Raw genomic sequence first — 22,311 nt, 5'->3', positions numbered from 1 at the left:
CGTCCGGCAAAGTCATCCACCTGCATCTGTGGGAGCCGTCCAAAAGCATGACCTTGTCAGCCTCTGCTCACTGGGGTGCCGGAGACTCCTGGATGAAGGCACAATCCGGGGTGCGCCGGTACAAATCTGTCAACAAACAAGGCAAAGCGTGAACTTGTGGGGAACATTTCCTCCATGCTTTAACTTACATTCCAAAAATATCTTGTACGTACACGAGCCTTGTGAGGATGAGCCAGAAGCCAAGATTAATTCATTATGTATACAATAAAGTCAAATATGACTGTTATTGCTCAAATGCCTCACAATGCGTTTTTTTTGTATTTTTAAAGAAAATACTATACATGGTCATTTTTTTAATAAATAAAAGCCTTACTATACATGGTCATTTTTAAAGAAAAAAAACCTTACAATGCATGGTCGTTTTTTTAAAGAAAAAAAGTCTTACTATACTATGTCGTTTTTTAAAGAAAAACGCCTTACTATACTTTGTCGTTTTTAAGAAAAAAAGCCTTACTATACTATGTCGTTTTTTAAGAAAAAAAGCCTTACTATACTATGTCGTTTTTTTATGAATAAAGACTTGTTATACATTGTCATGTTTTTACAAAAAAAAGCCTGACTATGCTATGTCGTTTTTTTAAAGAAAAAAAGCCTTACAATACATGGTCTTTTTTTTTTTAAGAAAAACGCTATAAAAACTATAAATCGTCGTTTTTTTTTTAAGAAACAGGCCTTACTATACTGTGTAGTTTTTAAGGAAAAAAGCCCTACTATACTATGTTGTTTTTAAGAAAAAAAAGCCCTACTATACTATGTCGTTTTTTTTTTAAAGCCTTACTATATATACTATGTCGTTTTTTAAGAAAAAAAGCCTAACTATATGATGTCGTTTTTTAAGAAAAAAGCCTTACTATACTATGTCATTTTTTTATGACAAAAGCCTTACTATACTATGTCGTTTTTTTAAGAAAAAAAGCCTGACTATACTATGTCATTTTTATAAGAAAAAAAGCCTTACTCTACATGGTCATTTTTTTTAATAAAAGCCTTGCAATAGTATGTCGTTTTTTTTTTTGAAAAACGCTTTACTATACATGGTCATTTTTTTTAAGAAATAAGCCCTACTATAGTATGTCGTTCTTAAAAATCAACATAGTATAGTAAGGCTTTTTTCTTAAAAAATTACCATGTTTAGAAAGGCTTTTTTGTAAATATCTAATACAACACAGAAGAATACAAATCAAACTAAAGATTCATACTGATATGTTTTATTTCATCAAGAGGAGGTTAGTAGCACCACGAGAGAAGACAGCGGCAGCGGGAAGGCCAGGAAGTTACAAAATATGAGCAGAAAGTGACATCACAAACACATGACTTGAAAAAGAAAGCGAAACACAAAAGCCGTTGGAGTCCAACTCTTGAAATGCGTCAAAAAAATGGCAGCATCAAAATTAACACTCCAAAGAGGTCTCTTGATTCACTTGGTTTTCTGCCAAGTTGGTGCAAAATGCCAGTTCAGTCGCTTCTCTTGAAATACGTGGACAAACAACGATCCTCAAAGTGTTGCCCAGGAATACTGTGTGATTGGTCGCCACTTTGAAATGTCCAGAGAAAAATAAAGGACAAACTGTCTTTTCTCCCTTGACATGATCACCATCAATTCTTCCCCATTAACGTCTTCCATCTTCAACGCGTGATTGGTCGCCGGGACAAAAAAATAGCAATTTTCATCCCAAAAGAAAAACAAAACAAAAAAATGGGGTTTCTTGTAGGTGACTTGCTTTCTCAAAAGCCGCCATTGCCGGGGATAGATGTCCAATGCGTTTGTTTGACTGGCAGTGAAGGGTCATTTCAGTCCTGCTGACAGCGATAGACGTCCAATCCTTTTGAACTTTTGAGTAGTTGGCAGCGATCTAGTTCAAGCCGATTGGACGCCCATGGCAGTCAATGAGAGTGAACGCGTTTAAAACTCCTCCCGCGACCGAGTGCGGTTTGTTTTTCGTCGGCGTGATCGGTCGGCAGACCGTGGAATGATCGAGATCGGTGATAAAAACGGGAGCGGTAAACGAGTTGGAGGCGGCGCCGGCGCTCTCAGGACGGGCCGGCGTGAGCGTAGAGGTACTTCCAGATGGCGTAATAGTGAACGGCGGCGGCCAGAGCCACAAAGACGTGCCAGATGGCGTGCGCGAACGGAATGACGCCGTCGCTCTTGAAAAAGACCACGCCCACGCAGTACAACAGGCCGCCGCACGCCAGCTCCAGCAAACCCTCCGTCGGCCTCTGATGAGCACACACACGGCGTTCAGATTTGTCACCGGGAAAAACTAACTTCCTCACACTAGTACTTTAAAGCCTGTTTTAGTCTCTTTGCCATTGACGGTGATAGACGCCCAATTCTGGTTGCTTTCTTCCTTCCGCTGTGAGTTTACTCACTTCAGTATAAATACTGACTTGAGTATTTATTTTGATGTTTTTATATGTATTTGTTACAATTTCTATAGATTTTAAATGATATTCAATATGTTGAATTTGTATTAAATTTGTTTCAATTTCTATAGATTTTAAATGATATGCAATATGTTTAATTTGTATTAAATTTGTTTGAATTTCTAGATTTTCAATGATATTCAATATGTTGAATTTTATATTAAATTTTTTTGAATTTCTATCGATTTTAAATGATATCCAATATGTTAAATTTGTATTAAATTAGTTTGAATTTCTATAGATTTTAAATGATATTCAATGTTGAATTTGTATTAAATGTTTCAATTTCTATAGATTTTAAATGCTATTCAATATGTTGAATTTGTATTAAATGTTTCAATTTCTATACATTTTAAATGATATTCAATATGTTGCATTTGTATTAAATTTGTTTCAATTTCTATACATTTTAAATCATATTCAATATGTTGTATTTGTATTAAATTTGATTGTATACAAACAACTATATTTGAAAATATTTGAGTGTTTAATTATTCTTGATTTCAACATGGATTTAACTATAATTTGACTATTTATTTATTTTGATTGTTCCCCATTTCTTTCTATTTTCATGAATTTACAGTGTATTAACAATAACACAAATATGAAGTTGGGTAAAAAAAATATTAAATAGAGAATCAAATAAAAACACTCCCTAAATGGTGGTCATTCACCTATTTTGGTAGGTTTAGGGACCTTTTAACCGCAATAAATGTGGTACTACCGTATTTGAGTTCATATTTATCTCCACATGATTAACAATTTGTATGGATGTTTTTGTGTGTGCGCGCGTACTTACCATGGAGGTGACGACAGAGGCGGGCAAAAAGCCCATGGTCAGGTAGAAGGCCAGCTCCACCACTTTGTACCTGAAACGTTTGCAAGCGACACGCCGGTCAGTGTCGGTCGGCCACGACCAAAACCACAAGACGGCGGCCAATGGGCGCACTTTTCGTGGTAGTTGAAGACGTAGAAGGTGCCGGCGGCCGCCATCAGCCACACCGCCCAACGCATGTGACACGCCACCGGGCCCAGCTCGCGGAGGTTCAGCCTGGACGACACGGGAAGTAGATTCAAGGTCGTGGTCACAACAGGATGGTGCGCGCGCACACGTACAGTACACGGTCGATTGGTCGCCCGGAAGGTAAGTGATAATTACCATTTAAATCGTTGCTCAAATTCCCTAAAGACAAACTGCGAATGACTATTTAGTCATACTTCATGCCCTAGTAATTATTAGGCTAAAGAAAAGCTCCAAATTTCCCGGACTTTTATTGTTTTTTGTTGGAGAACTTGTTAAGACCCTGACTGACGTAGCTTCTTAAAGGGACAACGCATGTACATACAAACTTTTATACGCTCACACGTCGGCTCAGTGAAACTGCTCATGGCCATTGTTGGCTTTTATTGATGCGTTGACTGTGTTCTTTTACCTTGTTTGGTCGCCGGTCTTTTGGTCGCCCGTTGTCGCGGTCGGGGCGACCAAAAGACCGGCGACCAATCGACCGCACACGCACATGTACGTACCAAGGCGTGTAAGAGGCGGCGATGAAGACGTAGATGACGACTCGGTCGCAAATGTGGAAACAATGCTCCACTTCCCTGAAATTAAAAAAAAAAAAAGGGTCAAAAGAATCAACTCAATTTCAAGGAAAATTCTCTCAATTCGTGTAAAAAATTGCAGTTTGTTATAGCGTTTTTTGGGGGGGATTTCTAGGAAGTTTCCATGCTTTTCCCAAAATGAAATGATGGAATCCGATAAAATTTCTGGCGAGGTTTTGTCAATTTCAGTTAAGGCTATTTATAACATAAGCGATGAGTCAATTTCTACAATATTTGTGTTTGTACTCAAAGTTGGCCAGTTTCCAGAGATTTCTTTAAAAAATAAAAATCTATTTCAAGGGGTTTATAGAACGTTTTTATCAAATTCTTTGGGAGCTGCTCAAAAATGTCATCCATTACAGCGACATTTTTAGTTGACAATAAAAAAATGGCGGTTTATACAGTTTATAGTGGGTGGTATTAAAGATGATGCCAATTCAAAGTAAAATATCCTTGTATCCAATGCAACTCACACAAAAAAAACTTCTGGAACCAAATAATTTTGCCCCGACTTTTGAAATTCCCAAAATATGCAACAAAATACAAATCTCTGCCTCGTGCGGCTTCCTGACCTCATGTGGCTCCTCTTCCAGGTGACAACGTGGAAGACGGTAGAGACGAGGAAGAGGGCGACGAGGCCCAGGCCGTACACCCACGCCGTGGCTTGCTGCCATCCATCGGCCGACAGACGGTGCAGCAGCGCCGTGCCCACTAGGGCGGGCGCGATCAGAAACTGCGTGCGCACACACATACACACACGTCTAAACCGTCATGGACGGACATCCAATCCGTTCGGACCGGCCAGTCTGCCGGCTATCGTTCCTTCGTGGACTCACCGCATGGGTGTAGCAGTTAGCGGCGTGCTCGTAGCAGGTGGGCTGGTAGCGACAGTTAGCGGAAGGCCGTCCGTTCATGAATCTGGACCACACAAAAAAAACATTGGTTAAGTTGAAAATATTTCAGACAAAGAAAAATAACATGCATAAGACATATGGGACAATAAATCAAAAAGCTCTCCAAAACAACAATTCTTTGTACTCTTTAGTTATAGTGATTTGGTTGCATTTAAATTTAGTCATTATAAGAGCACAACTATTCATTGGCTTTTCACAAGCCAATAGCGCCCTCTCGCGGCTACTTCTAATATTTAGAGGACTGAAATACCAGAGATTCTCTCAGAAGATGAAATAGAAAGTATCAAACAAAAATAGCACATCTTCCCAACTGTAAACACGTTAAGCCAATTCTCTGCTATTTGGCAAAACTCATACGTCATAAGAATGAGGTTTACATTTGCCCATGATCGCCGGACGATGGCGACAAAGCGGTGTTTTACAGAAAATGGTACTTATTCCTGAAATCATTTGAAGACATCCCGTCATATTATGAAAGGTTATTTCCTGTTGTCATTCTATGCACATTTCATGTTTTACAGAAAATGTTACGTATTCCTCAACTCATTTGAAAAGACTTCCCGTCATATTATGAAAGGTTATTTCCTGTTGTCATTCTATGCACATTCCATGTTTTACAGAAAATGTTACGTATTCCGCAACTCATTTGAAAAGACTTCCCGTCATATTATGAAAGGTTATTTCCTGTTGCGCATTTAATGATGTCCCACGCGTGTTAAATTGAATAAAAACACACTTGATATCTCACCTGTGGAAGCTGTTAACTCTTTTCATTTCAGCGTCTTGTGATCCCGAGCAGCGAAAAAAAAGATTATTTCAATTAAAAAGGAGATAAGAAAAAAAAGTGGGGAGGGGATGAAGCTCTATGGCCCAAGGGTAGCCGCAACACTTGATTAGCATTAGCTCGCCGGCTACACGCGCACTAGCCGCTCACTCTGGCAACAGTTCTAGGGCACCATTTTAGTCTTTTCCTCCATAACATCCTGGATCGGGTGCTGACTGGCCGCTAAGCCCGTGAGGTATCAAAGTCCATGGTCGAAAAGCGACAACGAAAGGGTAAGGAAAAAATCGCGGCGGTGAGAAAGCCGAGGAGGACGGCCAGCCGCTCAATCAGTACACGCCTGCCAGCCACCGGGTGTCCCTACAATGGGTGGGCGGATCCGCATTGTGATCGACAGTGGCTTGAGCCAATCACATTCGAGAAGACCAATTGAAGGCTGTAGCCTAAATGAGAAATCATTGAATTCACAAACTATTTGAAAAATGACAATTAGTATACTTTGAAATGTTCACTAGAAATATATTAAAATAATTATATTTAATTTGCACTTTACGTAGCATTATATTATTTGAAAAATGTCAATTAGTATACTTTGAAACGTTCACTAGAAATATATTAAAATAATTATATTAAATTTTCACTTTACATAGAATTATATTATTTGAAAAATGACAATTAGTATACTTTGAAATGTCCACTAGAAATATATTAAAATAATTATATTAAATTTGCACTTTACATAGCATTATATTATTTGAAAAATGACAATTGGTATACTTTGAAATGTTCACTAGAAATATATTTTAAAAATTATAATAAATTTGCACTTTATGTAGCATTATATTTCTTATATTATTTTTAAATTAGTGTATTTTTCTTTTACTATGTATTGTTTCAACTTCCTTTACCCATGGCAGCCAGTGAGTTCATTTTTTAAACTTTGATGTCAAATGGTTGACATTATTCACATGTATTTCATGACTATAAATATATGATCCCTAAAAAGTGAAATTCAATGATTGATTAAAAATAATGTCTGGAGTGACAATATCAATAAAACAGCTCGCACATCATATAATATTTTTCCCCCATTTTACAAATGGTGAGTCTGTATTTGAAGTTGTTGTCCAGATGGCATGTTATTACATAAGCGCGCTTGATGAATGAAATAAGAGTCTTTATGTAAGTGCAATCTCTACTTTGGGCCAATGACAAGCTGGCTCTCTCCAACTTATCCTTCTCAACGGGGAAATAAAAAAATAAAAGCCTAAACGACGCATTAAGGGGAATTATTGGACGGGACATGTCATGCTATTAAGGAGGCCTGGCAGAGATCGAATATGCGCTTGAAGGAGATCTAGTTTGACCATCAAAATGGATTGGATGTATCGCCAAAAGAAATAAATACTGTGAATTTGCTGGGCCATTTTTTTTCTCCGGAACACTACATTAAAATTGCCAGGAACATGACCTGAAATTGACAAATAAATTCCCTTAAAGTTGTCCTCTTTAATCGAAATTGACAAAACCTTCCCATAAATTTACTGGAGATTTCCTGGGGATTTTTTTGTTTTTTTTCTGGCAATATTATATCTTATTTGTATTCCTGACTTTGTTTAAAGGGCTCCAAACCTTAAAAAGGACTCTTGGCGTTACGTAAAGTCTCTGAGCAGACGTACCCAAAAGGTTAGGCTAATCCCCAACGCTAGCGATGAGAAAGTAGACTTGGATTTGAAAAGACACCTGGAAAGCATTCACGCACATAAAACCATACTTTTCCACAACAGACCGATTTCTGACCATTCACCAAAGAACAATATTGGCAGTATTAAAGGTATTAAAGCAGTTTATCATGTTAGAAATTAAGGCTTGGAGATTTTATGACCACTTGACGAATGCGGATAAAGACACACTACCGAAATGGATCTATGGCCTTTGAACATTATAAAACGATGGCTTAGATTTGTATTGCAGTCAGACAGTTATTTGATTTTACAACCTTCATCTATATCAAAATGAGTGGATCAATTTTATGTCCCCAAATTTACCACTAACTTTTGAACCCTTTGCGATTCATGACGTGATGAGACTGATTTGTGACCCTCAATTTAGTGAAATAAAAATGGACATCTGGAAGCCACAACAGGACAGAGAATCAAACGGAATTAAACAGATTGGTTTATGACCATTCGCAATTGAATGAGTGGGAAATATGAGTTGATTAGGACATTAAATTATTAGAGACTTTAGGAATTTATGACCTCTCTCAATCAAATGAGTAAGAAATTTGAGCACTTGAATGATTCATGTTACCAGCACTACACAAAAACTGAATTATTTTTTAAGCCTGAAATTGATGTGCCTTCCACAATAAAGCCCTGAAAAAAATGGCCGACTCGATTTGATTGAACATTTCTTGAACTTCACCCGATTTTTTTCCCCCCACAAACAAAACCATTCCTTCTGCCTAGCCCGAATTAGTTCGACATCTTTTCAACAGTTCTTCCAAACACATCAATGTCTACTAGCCATACTAGCCTGAATGGATTGGGTTCATTTATGAAATACTTTTCAACTGGTTTTCATTGATGTGTTTCCTCATCTTGAGTGTGGTCATTAATAAGATGCCAAAATTACTGTGTGGCAGATATAAAAAACGGTTCATTTTTTTGGGATCAGATTAGCCTCATCTAGCTAGCATCCTGAATCGCGGCCAAGCCAATGTCTTTAATGCCTTAACAACTGTAGAAATGCTGTTAAGTTCTTTCCTCAATTTCACTGATGGGAATATTACTGTAACTGTAAAGTTACTGTGGCTTCAATGTATAAAAAAACAGTTGATTTTCAAACCAGACCTGGCCAGTCTATTGAGAAAAGTGGTGTCCTTCATTGGAGGTTACGTCCTTGCCCATTATAGAAAGTCTAAATTTGGCGGCTTTTTTTTTAGGCCGCCTGGGCAACCTTTCCTTTCCCCGAATGTTTTGGCTCACCTTAATCCCGAGGCTGAGAGTGCGTCAAAACAAGCGAGCGGCCTTTATCACTTGTGACATCTGACATTAGGCGAGCAGACTTCAGGCTTTGGCCTGCGGCGGATCCTCCAGCGGGATTTCACGCGCACGGCCCGCTTTCCAAGTAAAAGGAGGACTGGGGAGGGGGGGTTCAAAAAAACCAGGAGAAGCGAGGACGGAGCAGTTCTGAGGGGGGGGGCGGGCGCTCAAACCATGGTGCTCTTCTTCTCCCCAAAGTCTGCCCGCGAGGGCTCGTGGTAGGTGGCGATCATGTTGGCGGCGGCGGCGGCGTCCCAGCGCGCCACCGGGGCCGGGGAGCTCTGCATGACCACCAGGCGGATGGGCGACTGGGTGGGCTGCGGGTCGGGCGCGTACTCCTTGGTGGGGTCCTTGCCGCGGCAGTCGTACATGATGCAGGAGATGAGGAAAACCAAGAGCAGGATGACGTAGCTGGCGATCAGGATGCACAGGTTGAGGGTGACCGGGTCGATCTCTTGGTAGTTCTCCAGAAAGCCCATGACGCGCGCCGCTTTGAGTGCGGGTGGTGGGGGTTCAAACCCAGTTGGGGGCCGCTGAAGCCGTGCCGCCCGGGGCCTCCGGCTGTCCCGCCGCCTCCATTTTCTGCTCGGCGACTCCGGATGGGGTGGCTCGTTTTAATAAATTCGCTGGTGACTCGGCGAGGGATTCTGGTTTATGTCGTTGCCCTGGCTGCGGTTGCGCGGGTGCGCGCGGGCGTGCGGCGTAATCTTAATCTCGATTGTGAGCGGGGATTGGCGGCAGCGGCCATCTGGCCAAATTCCGGCTCAGGAAAAGGGCGGGGAGATACGGTGATGCGGCTCTAAGTTTGCGCAGGTGAAATGGCCAATGCCAAGACGCCGTTGGATTTCAAACTGAATATTTACATTTCAAATTCTTTGACGTCCAATCGGCGCCAACCGAGTGGGCCGGCGGCGATCGTTCCTTCCGGTCACGTGTTTTGGACGTCTATTGCCGTCCATGACGCAAAAAGATGAGCAGTACTATGGGCAAGTTCTGGTGCACGTGCAGTTGCGGCTATTGGCCAGTAGAGAGCAGCAATGGACGGATGACTTGTTGACGTCGCAAAGGCCAGGGACCTTTCCTCTCTCTCTTTTCACTCTTCGTCATCCTCATTCTCCTCTTCTTCCACTTACAGCTTCTTTTCGTTTGAGTTTTATTTAATAAAGGGACAGTGCATATTAATGAATATATATACGTACGTAGTTCCATTTTGATTACTGCTTCCTTTTCCTCTCTCTCTCTCTCTCCATCTTCTTATTCTCTCTCTCCGTCTGTTTTCTTGCTGCCTCCTCCTAGGTGGGCCTTCCAGAGACAAACATTTGTGGCGGATGTGATTGTTTGGGAGGCCTCCACCCGGCTGGCTTTACTCGTGCGACCGCTCTCTTGGTCTATCTGCTACGTCCATCTGTCGCGGCGAGGCGAGCGGTGCCAGCCAGTCCGGAGCAAAACGCCCGCCCGTCAAGAACAGGAAGCGCGGCGACTTTGTTGTTCCTTCCAAAGTCTGCCAGACTTCTGGGGAGGAAAAAAAACATCGCACATGATGACAAAGGTAACAGTGCGGGTGATCAAGTGTGTCATGGAGAAAAGGGCGGGTGTTGAATCGCACACCTTGCGGTTGCGATGGAAAGTGCGCCTGTCCGTGCCCAAGTGTGGGCTAAATGTGTGGGGAAAACGACACCCGTAAGCTTAGTCTATTTTTCCCATCCATTTTCCCCGAGTATGTTCAATATCTATTTTTCCGACTATATTTTCCCTTTTCCGTCTGTTTTCCCATCTATTTTCCACTTATTTCCCCATCTATTTTCCTTTTTCCGTCTGTTTTCCCATCCATTTTCCATTTTTCACTTATTTCCCCATCTATTTTCCCTTTTCCGCCCATTTCCCACCTTTTTCCCTTTTCCATCTTCCCGAGTATGTTCCCCATCTATTTTCCCTTTTCCGCCCATTTCCCATCTATTTGCCCTTTTCCGCCCATTTCCCACCTATTTTCCCTTTTCCATCTTTTGCCCCCATCTGTTTTCCCGACTTTTTCCCTCCATTTTGCCTAATTTTCCGTTTTGCTCAGTGGGTGTTCCATAAAATATAATAAGTCGCACACTCTCTTGAAAGGGGTGCGCATTGTTGTGTGGCTCAGGGGGGATTATGGGCGCCCGCCCGCCCGAGCCGGGTCCACCTTCCTGGTGCGTCAGCGGCCAGACGTTCCATGAGGTCAGCCGAGTGGCGCTTGTGTAACACCGTGCGTACTTGCCACTTCTGCCCCGACGAAAACAAAGCCTCCCGAGGAGAAAAACGCCCGTCCCGTGGTAACTTGACACGCGTGATTTGTGTCTCTTTCAAACACGTTGCATCTTCTTAAGACTTCCTGGATGCTTATTTTAAATGCCATGGTACTCACTCAGTACTTATTATACAGTGTGCGTTTACTGATGATAAACTTATATAAATTCAAATCAGAAGGTTGAAAAGAGTCCCATGGTTAGAAGTCTATGGTCGTCAAAGGGACTGAAAGAGTTAAGGGAGGTGCAAGCAAACCCAGCGGACCTCCCCGGAGCCGTCTTGCGACATCGCGCCTTGCGTAACAACTTCACTTTTTGCTTCTGGGCGCGACTAGCCAGATTTTTCTTCATTTATGACAGTTCGAGAAGAGGGGGGTATTCGCAGTAGGGGGCCGCGCTCTGGGGATTCTTTGGCGTCCATCATCTCCGAGTATTCCCCTTGACGTATGACGCACGGGGGCCGGGGATGGCTTTTACGACGTCCCGCCGGGGGGCGAGCTCCTCCCTCAAAGACACGGGGAGAAGAATGATGTCACTTCCCCGGCCACCCGTGGGTCTTTGAGTTTCAACATCAAAGAGGCGGGGGTCCATTTCATGGTCTCGAAAGCACGGTCGGGACGTTTCACCACGCTGCGTTGGGAAGACCCGACGGCTTCGTGCGTCACTCGCCGGGGCGCCATGTGGCGCCCACATGGAAATGGTCAATCCGGCCAGAACTGCCGTGAGAAGAGAGGAAGTTGAAGACGAATGCAAGATGTTGTTGGGTCGGACGGATGCAGATGTTGGCGCCGAATGCTAAATTGCTTTGATCAATTGTTTCAGCATGAATGAACGTGAACAAAATGTGGTTTAACTAACTAAAACAAAACAAATTATCAGATGAAAAATTAATCTCATATACCAAAAAAAAGAGGCGGAGACTGAGCGAGGAGAGGCTCCGCCCAAAAGGCAGTCACTCGTGCTCACGCTTGAGAAAAAAGGATTTTGCTGCTGCACCTCATTTGGATTGTGGCTGCTCCCTGGTGGGGGCTCCACACAGGAAGTGTCTGAATGCGACACACACACACAAACATACACACGGACGCACACATACACACACACACACAGTCGCTGGGTTTGGCTCACCTTCACGTTAGCCGCTGACGCCACTTCCTTCCCGGGCGTGTGAAGGTTCTGGACGGCGTCGAGGAGGTCCACTTCCTTCAAACATCCTGCAAAAGCGCCGCTCTCAGACAGACCAGGCGTCCAATCTTTATGGATGGGATGGACGGGCAGCAGTCAAATATTTCACTTTCTAGTCCTTGAGTTAGAATTGGACGTATTTAGTTGTACATTGACATTTGAGATGGAAATCATAATGTAAACACTTCCATTGTTGACATCAGATGATACAAGAAATATACAAAAGATGAATAAACAATGAGTTAAAAAAGTCTTTAATTTGAAAAGAGCTGCCGCAAAATTATAATCATATAAAAAGGTGATTTTAATGAAGCAGAAAAAACCCGAATCATTTTTTCCAGTTGTGCAGCACCAAAACAAATTTAAATAATGTATTTCACATAAATAAAGCGGATAAACTTTGTCACCCAATGGGATAAATTGAGTTAGTATCTTAATTGTGGTTTGTTGTTACTTTGAGGTTTGATTCAACAGTGTCAAAATAGTCTGTACTATATCTATTTAAAAAAATCTATTATAACTTATGGATAATTTTGTTACCTTGGCATAGCAAAACATTTAACATTTAAATGAAAATATTTTGGAAGAACGGAGTGGAAATAATTCCCAAATGAAACCCATTTATGCATATTAGAAGGGAATGGAAGATGGAATATAAATCATTTGATGAATTGCTGGGGATTGTTTCCCTTGTGGAAATTTTGCGGGGTGAAAAAGGCTGTGGTACGTGCGATTTGGATGTTGTCGTGGGGGTGTTGGTGGTGGTGTCCCCTTTGACGCAAGACAGGCGTTGAGTTGTCGTATCGGGTATCGCGCCGACGCATAGCAACGCAAATGCTGGCTAAAAATAAACTTCCGCGTCCCGACTATTTCCAAGCGCCGCACAACTTTCTTCTTCCTGCCGTATTTGCGTCGCAAGGGACGGAAACCCAGACAAAATTTCCTAAAAAAAAAGGGTCGCTTTTTTCAGAAACGTCAAATGTGTGACCGAAAAATGGAGTGAAAATGTCACTAACAGACAGAAATTGACAAAACTGATAAATTTACTGTAAATATCCTACAAAATAAACAAATGTGATCTTGAAATAAGGCATTACATACACAGAAATTGAGGAAAATTTTCTCCCAAATGAACTGAAAATGTCCTTAAAATGGAGTGAAAATCCCTCCAAAAATCAACAAAACTTTCCCACAAATGTAAAAGAATTTTAATAGAAATGAGCGGAAAATCTCCCTAATTACGGCCGTTACTTGAATAGAAACTGACATAATATTCCTACATAAATATTTGAGTCCAACATGGGTTGAAATTTTTAAATTTTTGACCAAAAACATCAGCTACAACTTTTAGAGATTGACAACATTTCCCAACAAATGTAACATGAATTTTGTAGAAATTGACCCAAAAAAATCTCACTGAAATCAGACAATACTTTCAGAGAAATCTCCAAAACATTGCCCACATATTTACTGAAAGATGAAGTAAATTGACCAAAAATTGCACTCAGTAAAATACAGCCCAAATAACCAAAAAGCACAAATACCAAAAAAAATCTAAAAATTGACCCAAACCCCCTAAAACATTTCCACAAATGTAGATGTCAATGTAGAAAGTGAGCAAAACAGATAAACCTCCAATTTTGACCCAAAAAAAAACCTACCATTTTTTTTTTACTGGAAATTAACCAGATTTTTTTGCCTTATTTGGTTGTACCAAGTAACCAACTATATTGAACTTTTTAACAGATGACTATACAGTGATTGTGTTTTAGTCAAGATGCCAACCACTAGCAAGATGGTGGTGAATCGACGTGGTGGCCATGTTGCTAGGGGCAACGTGGTCTTTTTTGATCATTGAAATCAAAGGTTTTGGGGGCTTTTTTGTCAATGCAAAAATATTATCAAGAAGAAAATAAATTCAAGATCATGTTTCATGGTTATTGAGGGCAACAGTTGTCCAATCCATTTGGACTGGGAGGGTCTGTCAGCGAAAAATTAAATCTCTTTTGTAGCCATTAAATATGATTTCTAAACTATATTTGGACTTTATTAAAGCTAGCATACAGTACATTTTCTTATACACGTTTCTACTCTTGAGTCCTAATAAGAGACATTTGGACATTGAAAGGACTTCTTTTCCAATTTCCCACGTGGAGATGTCAACGGAAGGAAGCCCACCTCCGCCGTTTTTCCAAAGCTGTGCGTGGCCCGTGGTCCCGAAACCAGTCCCCGAGAGCATGGTCGTCTTCACGTAAAAAGTCTCCTCTGATGGGCCACCAGGGTGGTCTGGCTCTCGCGCCGGCGCTCCTTCTTGCGCCCCAGCCGGACCTTCCAGCAGACGGCGCTGGCCGCCAGAAGCGCCAGGCCGGCCGACAGCAGGACCAATCCCAAGTAGGAGATGGTGGAGCCGTGCGAGTTGAAGCCGTACGCCACCGCCGTCACCACCACGCCGGCGATCAGGACCACCACGCCGAATGGCACCGTGCAGCGGTAGCACGACAGCTCGGCTCCGCCCGTGGCCGCCGCCAGCTGGACCTCGTTGACCAGAGGGACGTCCACCACCGCCGTGGCGGCGGGGCGCTGGCTCTTTTCCGGGGCGCTCTTCATGGCGTCGGGGGCGCCTTCTCCCTGCATGGCGCGCTTCCGCCGCTCCTCAAACTGGGCCCCCTGCCTACGTTGGGACCACATGACATTCTTTCACTATTCAGTGAAAGGTATTCGGTATTCAGTATTCGGTCCGGACTTTCCTACGTATGCTTTGCGTGGGTTTTCTCCGGGTACTCCGGTTTCCTCCCGCATCCCCAAAACATGCGTGCTAGCTTAATTGTATGTGAAATTGTTCCTAGGTGCGAGGGTGAGCGCGAATGACTGTCCTTTGTCTCCTTGTGCCCTGCGATTGGCTGGCCACCGATTCAGGGTGTCCCCGGCCCGGTGCCCGTGGTCAGCTGGGATTAGGCTCCAGCACCCCCTACGACCCTTGTGAGGGTAATGGATAAAATGGAAGGCATCTTCTCAACAAATCTCCTTGCGCGTTGCCAAATGCCGTTGGGCGATCACGCCGACCTTACGCCGCCAATAGTCAAAGTCAAACGACTTCCGGTTCACGTAACCTAAAAATAAGGAGTAATGTAACGAATCGGGTTGCACGTATGGTTCACGTGTTGACTACCGTCTGGGCTGTTCCTAAACGCACCGTGTGTCCAAATAGAGGGACAAGTTGGCTGTTTTGGTTTCATTTTCAATAGCCGTGTTCTGTGTTTTCGGTTGCAAATAAACTTTAGAAAACTCCAATAATGGCAACTCTTCTGCTATTTCAATACAAATGACTTTTAGTCATTTGATGTAAATTCCACCTACAACATTGAAATCCGATTTAAGCGGGAATTCAGATTACGAAATGGATCTCGAAGACCCCCGTTTTGACCCCAATTCTCCATTTAGGACAACCAACAGGCTGCCAATTTAGTTCCGTCCATATTTTTCTCCAATTAGCGTCCACGCAAAAGCACAAACTAGCTGCTATAAAGAAAGAATCGCTTTAAAGCGACGGATTGTCTTCCCGCACCCCGACGCCGGCACGACGTGTCCTAGCGGTCGTAAAACGTCAAGGCGTCGGAGTCCCAGCGGTGCACGCGGCAAGAGAAAGTGGACGAAGCGGACCTGGAAAGCTTCCAGGAGCCCCAATAAACAATGAGCCGACTCCCGCAGATGTTTGTTGTCAGAATTCCCAGGGAGGCGTCGGCGGCGAACCCGCGTAACCCCCGGCGCATTCCGGGCCGCCTCCCGACTCGGGCTGGATGACGCAGGAGCCGGCGGCCCAGCACGAGCTGAGACATTCCCTGGAGAGCGCCGGGATGACATTACGCGGCGCTCGGGCCCAATATTGCAAAACGCCTTTGCTGAAATACCGCACATGGTTGCCATTTATCGCTTTCCCAACACGCCAGCGTTTATTTTCTTATGCTTTCATTATTTGCAGTGTTGGACCCCTTGCATATTTTGGCTCCCCGTACCCATTCCGACACCCGCCTGTGTGCTATCGGCCGCTACTTCACCCATACCGAGTTCAAAAAATATATATACATAGTCATACCTGTCAACCTCAGCCAATTGATCCCCTTATTAATGATTGCAATTCCCCTTATTGGGCGATAATAAACCATCCAAACACAACGCGGCTCATATTTACTCACAAAGGGCGCACTTAAGTCAAACATTTTCTCCAAAGTGGACTGGGTGACCAATCAGTATGGACTAAATTCAAGATTCTGTAGATGTCACTGTATGACGCTGATAGCTTGACTGTCTGGGTACATTGCTTGCTTACGTGATATATTTATATCGTGAAAAATATGCGTATATCATGCTTAAAAGATGACTATTAGCCGTCGATAACGACGTTTTCGTCTGCTACCCGTGTCCGAGACGATCCGGATTAGAGCCGAAATGGGTAAAACGAGATCAGTTTTACAAAAAAAATGTACTTAAAAAAATCCTGTACAAAAGTTGTTATATTTTTTACATTTTTTTATATTTGAAATGATCAAAAAATGTATAAAATATGGAGAAAAACTTAAGAGTTGACAGGTATGATATACTACACATACACACATTTTTTTAATACTAAATTGCTGCATACTGAAATGTAAAAAAAACTTTAAATTTTGTATAAATGAGCTGGTGGTATAATTTAAAGTATTCTACGTCAGTTTGGGTTTAGAGAAAGAATTGTGGTGTTTTTTCCACTATAAGATCACACAAGCTAAATGTTGCAGTGACTTTGTTGCATTTAACTTTTGAATTTTAATTAGCCTTACATTTTTAAGAGGGGTTTATTTTAAGGTTTGGTTTAGAGAATGACTAGTTTTAGGATTTATTTTTTAAATATGAAGAGACAAACAGCAGTATTTTGCATTGGAGACATTTGCAGAAGCCACACTGACACTAAAAATTGGATTTTTAATATTTGGGGGACAATATTTTGATATTTTGACCAACAGATTGGTCTAGTGGTGTGCAAACTAATGACAACATTAAAAAACTAATGATGCAACTTGTCAGAAACAATGTCATTTTTAACTTTTGAAATAATATTTCTGTTTCCTATTTTGGAATGATTTCAAGTATATTGGTGATATTTCTATTATTTGGGGAACAACATTTTTCCATGACCCAATTTTAACGAGACCCTACATTCAAAGTTTTTTCCCCCCGGTATAATTCATTTTTAGTCCATACTTAAGACAGGCACAGGCAGGGGTGCGTAAACTTTTTAGATTTCATTTTCAAGAGCAACCGGTTTAAAAAATGACACTAACCAACGACTAAAAATCAATAATAAATATATTATGAGCCACTACTTGCTTTCATTTTCAAAGTAAAATTCTCTATTTATGGTCAGCGACACTGACAGTAATACACGTCCGATTCAAATGTGTTTGCCTTGAGGAGATGTCCAATTCATTTAAAGTGGGAGGTTGGCTTCCCACTTCAAATGGATTGGACGTCTATCGCTGTCATAGGCAGGCTATAAATCTCACCTGGGGGTGGAAATCCATGCCTGCCGTTGAGACTCAATGCCTGCGCTGCATTTGACTGGTTTAGGTGGGCGAGAAGTTAAGGGAAAAGCCCATTTGGTGGTCTCGAGTTGAAGTGGAAGTTCACCGCGCGTCCGCCGAAACGCTCGCTGAGCTCAAACTGACGTCATCGACGCGCTTCCATTGACGACACGGCGCATGTGTCAAGTCAAGCGGAATAGATTGCCGTCGGCCCTTTCCGGTGAGGTTCTACACAATAAGAGAACGACAGGTATGTTGGTTTGTTAAATTTACCAAGAGGTAGTGGTTTGATTTAGGTCAAATAATACTAAAGATGTTTAAAAATAATGTTCCCAGGAAGTCAGAAAATATTTTTAGTGATGCCTTTTCTGTTCATATTCCATTGTATAATTTCCAGAAATGGATTGATTTTGGAAAATAATCTAAGATGAACTCTTTTATTCACGAATTATTATTATATATTTAAAAAATGAAAACAGAAACTGAAAAAGAAATATAAAGGCAAATTAAAATAGGTGTGGCTGTGGGAATTTTATTGTTTTAGTTTCTCTTCTGTTCTAAGGCTCTTGTTTTTAACCCTTTGGCTGCCCTCAACTTCAAGTGAGAGTGTTTTTCAAAATAAACAACTAACTAACTAAGACAGTCACTGCCTGTGAAGTTCAGAGAGAACTTCCTCTCCCTTGATGTACTACCACAGTCCCCGAAGGGTTAAACCAAGTGCGCCTTTTATTTTGAAGGTTGCTTGCGGAAACCAAAGGCTTGAATTTGCAAGCTAGCGTCCTTTGGCTGTCATGTCTTCGCTGCGCTTTAACGACGGCGACTTCCAGGCCGCCTGGAAGGAGCTCGACGAGCCGCAACTGGACGGAGGATGGCAACTCTTCACCGAAACCATGGGCGTCCAAATTTACAGACTTTTCGAAAAGGTTTGCTCGCTACTGAAACGACGTTAGCTCAGTTTTCACACCATTCCCGGTAGTCAAGTGTTTCAACATACCCAGTTGGAAATAATATACCCTATTTCAAATGGACTGCTCGGGGAAATGACCCAAAAAATCATTGTGGGGGGGGGCGTGTTCTACGCACAACATTTATTTTGTTAAATGTGTTTTCTTGTTTTCTCCTGAAATCCATTTCCTTAAGTCAATGGCTAACATCAACGGTGAAAGACGGAGCAGAGCTGGCTTAAAATGTGCAGTTTCGACATTAAACTGCATTATTTTTATATTATAACAACTATAATAACACTCAAACTAAATTGGGTCGGATTGAATGTTGTTGTTTTTTCATCAATTCTCTACATGGGTGCAATAGACGTCCAATCAATTTGATTGGCAGCGAATGAGCAAAGGTCAACAGGAACCACATTGCCCTTTTAACAGGGGGTGTGCAAACTTTTGATCAGAAGTATTTTTAAAAATCAAATTGACGGAAGGTGCTTTAATCTGCCGATAAACGCGATGGTGCAATTTCTGTTTTGACATCTACAGCCGTCAATGGCAGCCAATGCGATTTTATTTGCAGGAAACGGGCCTTTACGAGTACAAAGTGTGGGGTTCGCTGAACGGGTGCCAGGCGGAAATGTGCGCCGACGTCTACATGGACCTGACGTACCGCAAGCGATGGGACTCGTACGTTAAAGGTAACGCCCGGCCGGGTCACGTCGCCCCGTCCGAGCCGTTTTAAATTCCACGGGTGACCTTGTCTTTGTGTTCACGCGCATGCATTTGCAGAAAGCAGCAGGTAAGAAGGTACTAGTTGACCTCTAGGAAGGGCAAGTTAGTTGCTTGTAGATGCAAATGTGGGCTTTTTTTCCTGGCTGGCTGTGATTGTTGTCATTGTGAAAAGTTCAATATGCATAAATTATTTTTTAATGAATCAATTTTAACGTTTCAAATATTACGTTGACAGATATGGGGAAACAAGTATCTATTGGAAGATTTTACTCCATTTATTTAAATGTGGATTATTTATTTTTTATCGAATGGGGTATTTTCTTTACTTTTTTTGTATTTTGTATTTTTCTGTAAAGTTGGGGTAAATTTATTACAATTTGGATTGTAAATTCAAATCATGAGTAGCAGGCCCCATTTTGGCCAATAAAACTGAGCGCATTAGAAAAGAACCACTGTCAAAATTACATAAAAATAAATGATTAAATAAATGAAAATACAAAAATTAAGTTGAAACATTAAAAAAATGCTAAATCTTAACAAAAAAACATAAGGTGACAACTAATGAATTAGCAGAGTATTTATTGTGAGTACTTTTGCTCCTCCAATGACAGTTGGCAGAACAAAATAAAACAAGAAACTGTACCAAAAAAGTATTCTCTATTCTGACGCTTATTGGACGATTTTTTTTCCGACACGTTGAGCGCGCAAATTGCCACTAACGTTGTCCTTTGTCAGAACTGACGGAGAGAGAGATTGACGGACGGGCGGCCATCTACTGGGAGGTCAAGTACCCCTTCCCCCTGTCCAACCGAGACGTATCCTCCCGGCCCCCCGAGATTCCTCTTCTCGTGCCGTCCCACCGTCTTCCTTGACACTTTTTCGTCCGCAGTATCTGTACGTCAGGGAGCAACGCGTGCTGGACGTGGACGGCCGCAAAATATGGGTGATCCTGGCCAGGAGCTGGCCCGAGGCGTCCTACCCCGAGAAGAACGGCATCCTGAGGGTCCAAGACTACAAGCAGACGGTGGCCATGGAGGCCGACGGCCAGACGGGAACCAGAGGTCCGGTTTTGACCGTAACGTAGCCCCGCCCACCGCACCTTGACCAGTCCTTGTCTTCCTCTTTGTAGTTTTCATGAACTATTTTGACAATCCTGGGGGCATGATACCCACCTGGCTGGTCAACTGGGCGGCCAAGGTGAGAGAAGCCGGGTCGGATAGTCGCGGAGAACGGGGGGGTGCCGAAGTTAGATGAGGATTTATTCTAAAATGATCATGAGCTCAAGGTCAAGCCAGCCCTGGTCACAGGGTATGAATTGCGGCAGCTAGCAAAATAGGGAAATTGATGTCGAAAAATGACAATTTCAACAGGGAGTTAGAATGCATTTGGACATCTATTGCCGTCAATGGTAGCTGAGGAATTCGGTCGCAAAACAAACAAAGATTTGATAAAATTCCCACAGGCCACAGTGATTTTAATGAGGTGTTTTTGTTTTCCAATTTACTACCATTTGTTTGATTTTATTAAAGTTATGTTTTCTTTTCTAAACGCTCTTTGAATGTAGATTTATATATTTTTTTTATTATTCGTGGCTTTTTTTTTTCCAAAATTATTTATTCCTTTTGAAATATTTTCCCCCAAAATGTATATCTACGATTACATTTTTTTTTTTTGAATTGGAATAAGAATTCAATATTCAAGAAGTGACATTATAGAAATTCAAGTGTATACATAAACATAGAAAGAAACACTGAAATAACATTTCCTGACAAATTTAAAGAAAAATCCATCTTGCCGGCATAATTTCATGTCAAGTCATATTAGCAGCTTGTAAAGGTCAAAGGCTACACACCAGTCACATTGTATTGCTTTTCCAGCATATTCTTCTGATTAATGATTCAATTTTCATTTTTGCCTCGGAACAGAGCGGCGTTCCGGGCTTCCTGACGGACATGAAAAAGGCCTGCGCCGACTATCCGCTGTATTGTCAGAAAAAATGAATGTGCTTCAGATGAGAAGTTCCTATCTTGGACATGATTGGCTGACCTCCTATCGACCTGCTGACTTTTATTATCCAAACACACACACTCCAGCGGTTTGTGAAATGTAAGCCTTTTATGGAAGGCTTTATCACCTCAACTCAATCAACTCTAATGACGAATGCAATGTACTTGATTGTTTTTTTTAGCTGTCCCAATCTGTAATCTGTTATATTTTAATATTTACAGCCTATGTTATTCATTCCTGTCATTCTACACATCAATGCTGTAATACAAACAAACAACTGCTTGATCTTAAAAGGTTAATATAGAACTGTAGATGTAGCAAACACTGTAATATAAAAAATACTTAAAGAAAAACATTGAGTAAACGATTATTAAAGTTTTTTGCAACTTGTTGCCCTCCAAAGGCAACGACAATAGAAATGAGCCTTAAGGTTCAATTCAAGTGTCAAACATAACGGCACAATAGATGGACTTTTCCTTACAAACATTTGTAAATAAAGCCCACATGTTATCACAATTGTAATTAATGTAACATTCCTACCTTGAAAAATATGCTTTTGCGACGAAGCCGAGGTCAAACAAACAAACATTGAAGCAAGTCAACAGTGATCGAGTCTATAATGAGGTACACCTGGGTGTCACGTGAGCGGAGAGGAGGAGCAGATTGGCTGACGATAACAGATGCCACAAAATCTAAATAAAAAAATTAAAATATCACAAGAAATGCATCTAAAAAACATTCATATCTTTACAAGTGATTAACGGAACCATCTGTCCATCCTCTA

The 22,311-nt window shown here is 41.8% G+C and overlaps 3 protein-coding genes across 5 annotated transcripts; 1 reads left to right on the top strand and 2 right to left on the bottom strand.

Annotated features, from left to right (window-relative positions):
- Positions 1–1,246: 1,246 nt before the first annotated feature.
- On the bottom strand, positions 1,247–6,317 carry mmd (monocyte to macrophage differentiation-associated). Its single transcript, XM_077618914.1, has 7 exons — positions 5,752–6,317; positions 4,926–5,007; positions 4,662–4,822; positions 4,015–4,089; positions 3,437–3,538; positions 3,287–3,356; positions 1,247–2,280 (listed from the first exon to the last, which is right to left on the bottom strand). Exons 1-7 carry the CDS (start codon positions 5,775–5,777, stop codon positions 2,092–2,094), a joined length of 705 nt encoding a protein of 234 aa, XP_077475040.1. The 5' UTR covers positions 5,778–6,317; the 3' UTR covers positions 1,247–2,091.
- A 2,457-nt stretch (positions 6,318–8,774) lies between these two features.
- On the bottom strand, positions 8,775–22,215 carry tmem100a (transmembrane protein 100a). Of its 3 annotated transcripts, none has more exons than XM_077618919.1 (3): positions 22,068–22,215; positions 12,233–12,407; positions 8,775–10,343 (listed from the first exon to the last, which is right to left on the bottom strand). In XM_077618919.1, exon 3 carries the CDS (start codon positions 9,308–9,310, stop codon positions 8,999–9,001), a length of 312 nt encoding a protein of 103 aa, XP_077475045.1. In that variant the 5' UTR covers positions 9,311–10,343; positions 12,233–12,407; positions 22,068–22,215; the 3' UTR covers positions 8,775–8,998. The 3 variants fall into 3 exon arrangements, with proteins under 3 accessions (XP_077475045.1, XP_077475043.1, XP_077475044.1); XM_077618917.1 differs by lacking the exons at positions 8,775–10,343; positions 12,233–12,407 and adding exons at positions 12,608–14,960; positions 17,830–18,075 and having other exon boundaries at positions 22,068–22,168; XM_077618918.1 differs by lacking the exons at positions 8,775–10,343; positions 12,233–12,407 and adding an exon at positions 12,608–14,960 and having other exon boundaries at positions 22,068–22,213.
- On the top strand, positions 18,612–22,049 carry pctp (phosphatidylcholine transfer protein). Its single transcript, XM_077618915.1, has 6 exons — positions 18,612–18,770; positions 19,369–19,486; positions 20,256–20,335; positions 20,410–20,581; positions 20,650–20,717; positions 21,446–22,049. The coding sequence occupies exons 1-6, from the start codon at positions 18,639–18,641 to the stop codon at positions 21,518–21,520; spliced, it is 645 nt and encodes a 214-aa protein (XP_077475041.1). The 5' UTR covers positions 18,612–18,638; the 3' UTR covers positions 21,521–22,049.
- Positions 22,216–22,311: the final 96 nt, after the last annotated feature.

Source organism: Stigmatopora argus, chromosome 14 (genome assembly GCF_051989625.1).
Source record: "Stigmatopora argus isolate UIUO_Sarg chromosome 14, RoL_Sarg_1.0, whole genome shotgun sequence".
Lineage (NCBI taxonomy): Eukaryota > Metazoa > Chordata > Actinopteri > Syngnathiformes > Syngnathidae > Stigmatopora > Stigmatopora argus.
This window is presented reverse-complemented; position numbering and strand designations above follow the sequence as displayed.

Excerpts from the sequence above, each read along its gene's own strand:
- pctp (XM_077618915.1), top strand. The coding sequence starts at position 18,639 with ATGTCTTCGCTGCGCTTTAACGACGGCGACTTCCAGGCCGCCTGGAAG. Across the intron at positions 18,771-19,368 it reads TTTACAGACTTTTCGAAAAG|GAAACGGGCCTTTACGAGTA; the intron begins GTTTGCTCGCTA and ends TTTTATTTGCAG. Across the intron at positions 19,487-20,255 it reads ATGGGACTCGTACGTTAAAG|AACTGACGGAGAGAGAGATT; the intron begins GTAACGCCCGGC and ends GTCCTTTGTCAG.
- mmd (XM_077618914.1), bottom strand. The coding sequence starts at position 5,777 with ATGAAAAGAGTTAACAGCTTCCACAG. Across the intron at positions 4,090-4,661 it reads TGGAAGAGGAGCCACATGAG|GGAAGTGGAGCATTGTTTCC; the intron begins GTCAGGAAGCCG and ends TTTTAATTTCAG. Across the intron at positions 3,539-4,014 it reads GCCGCCTCTTACACGCCTTG|GCTGAACCTCCGCGAGCTGG; the intron begins GTACGTACATGT and ends CGTGTCGTCCAG.
- tmem100a (XM_077618918.1), bottom strand. The coding sequence starts at position 14,923 with ATGCAGGGAGAAGGCGCCCCCGACGCCATGAAGAGCGCCCCGGAAAAG.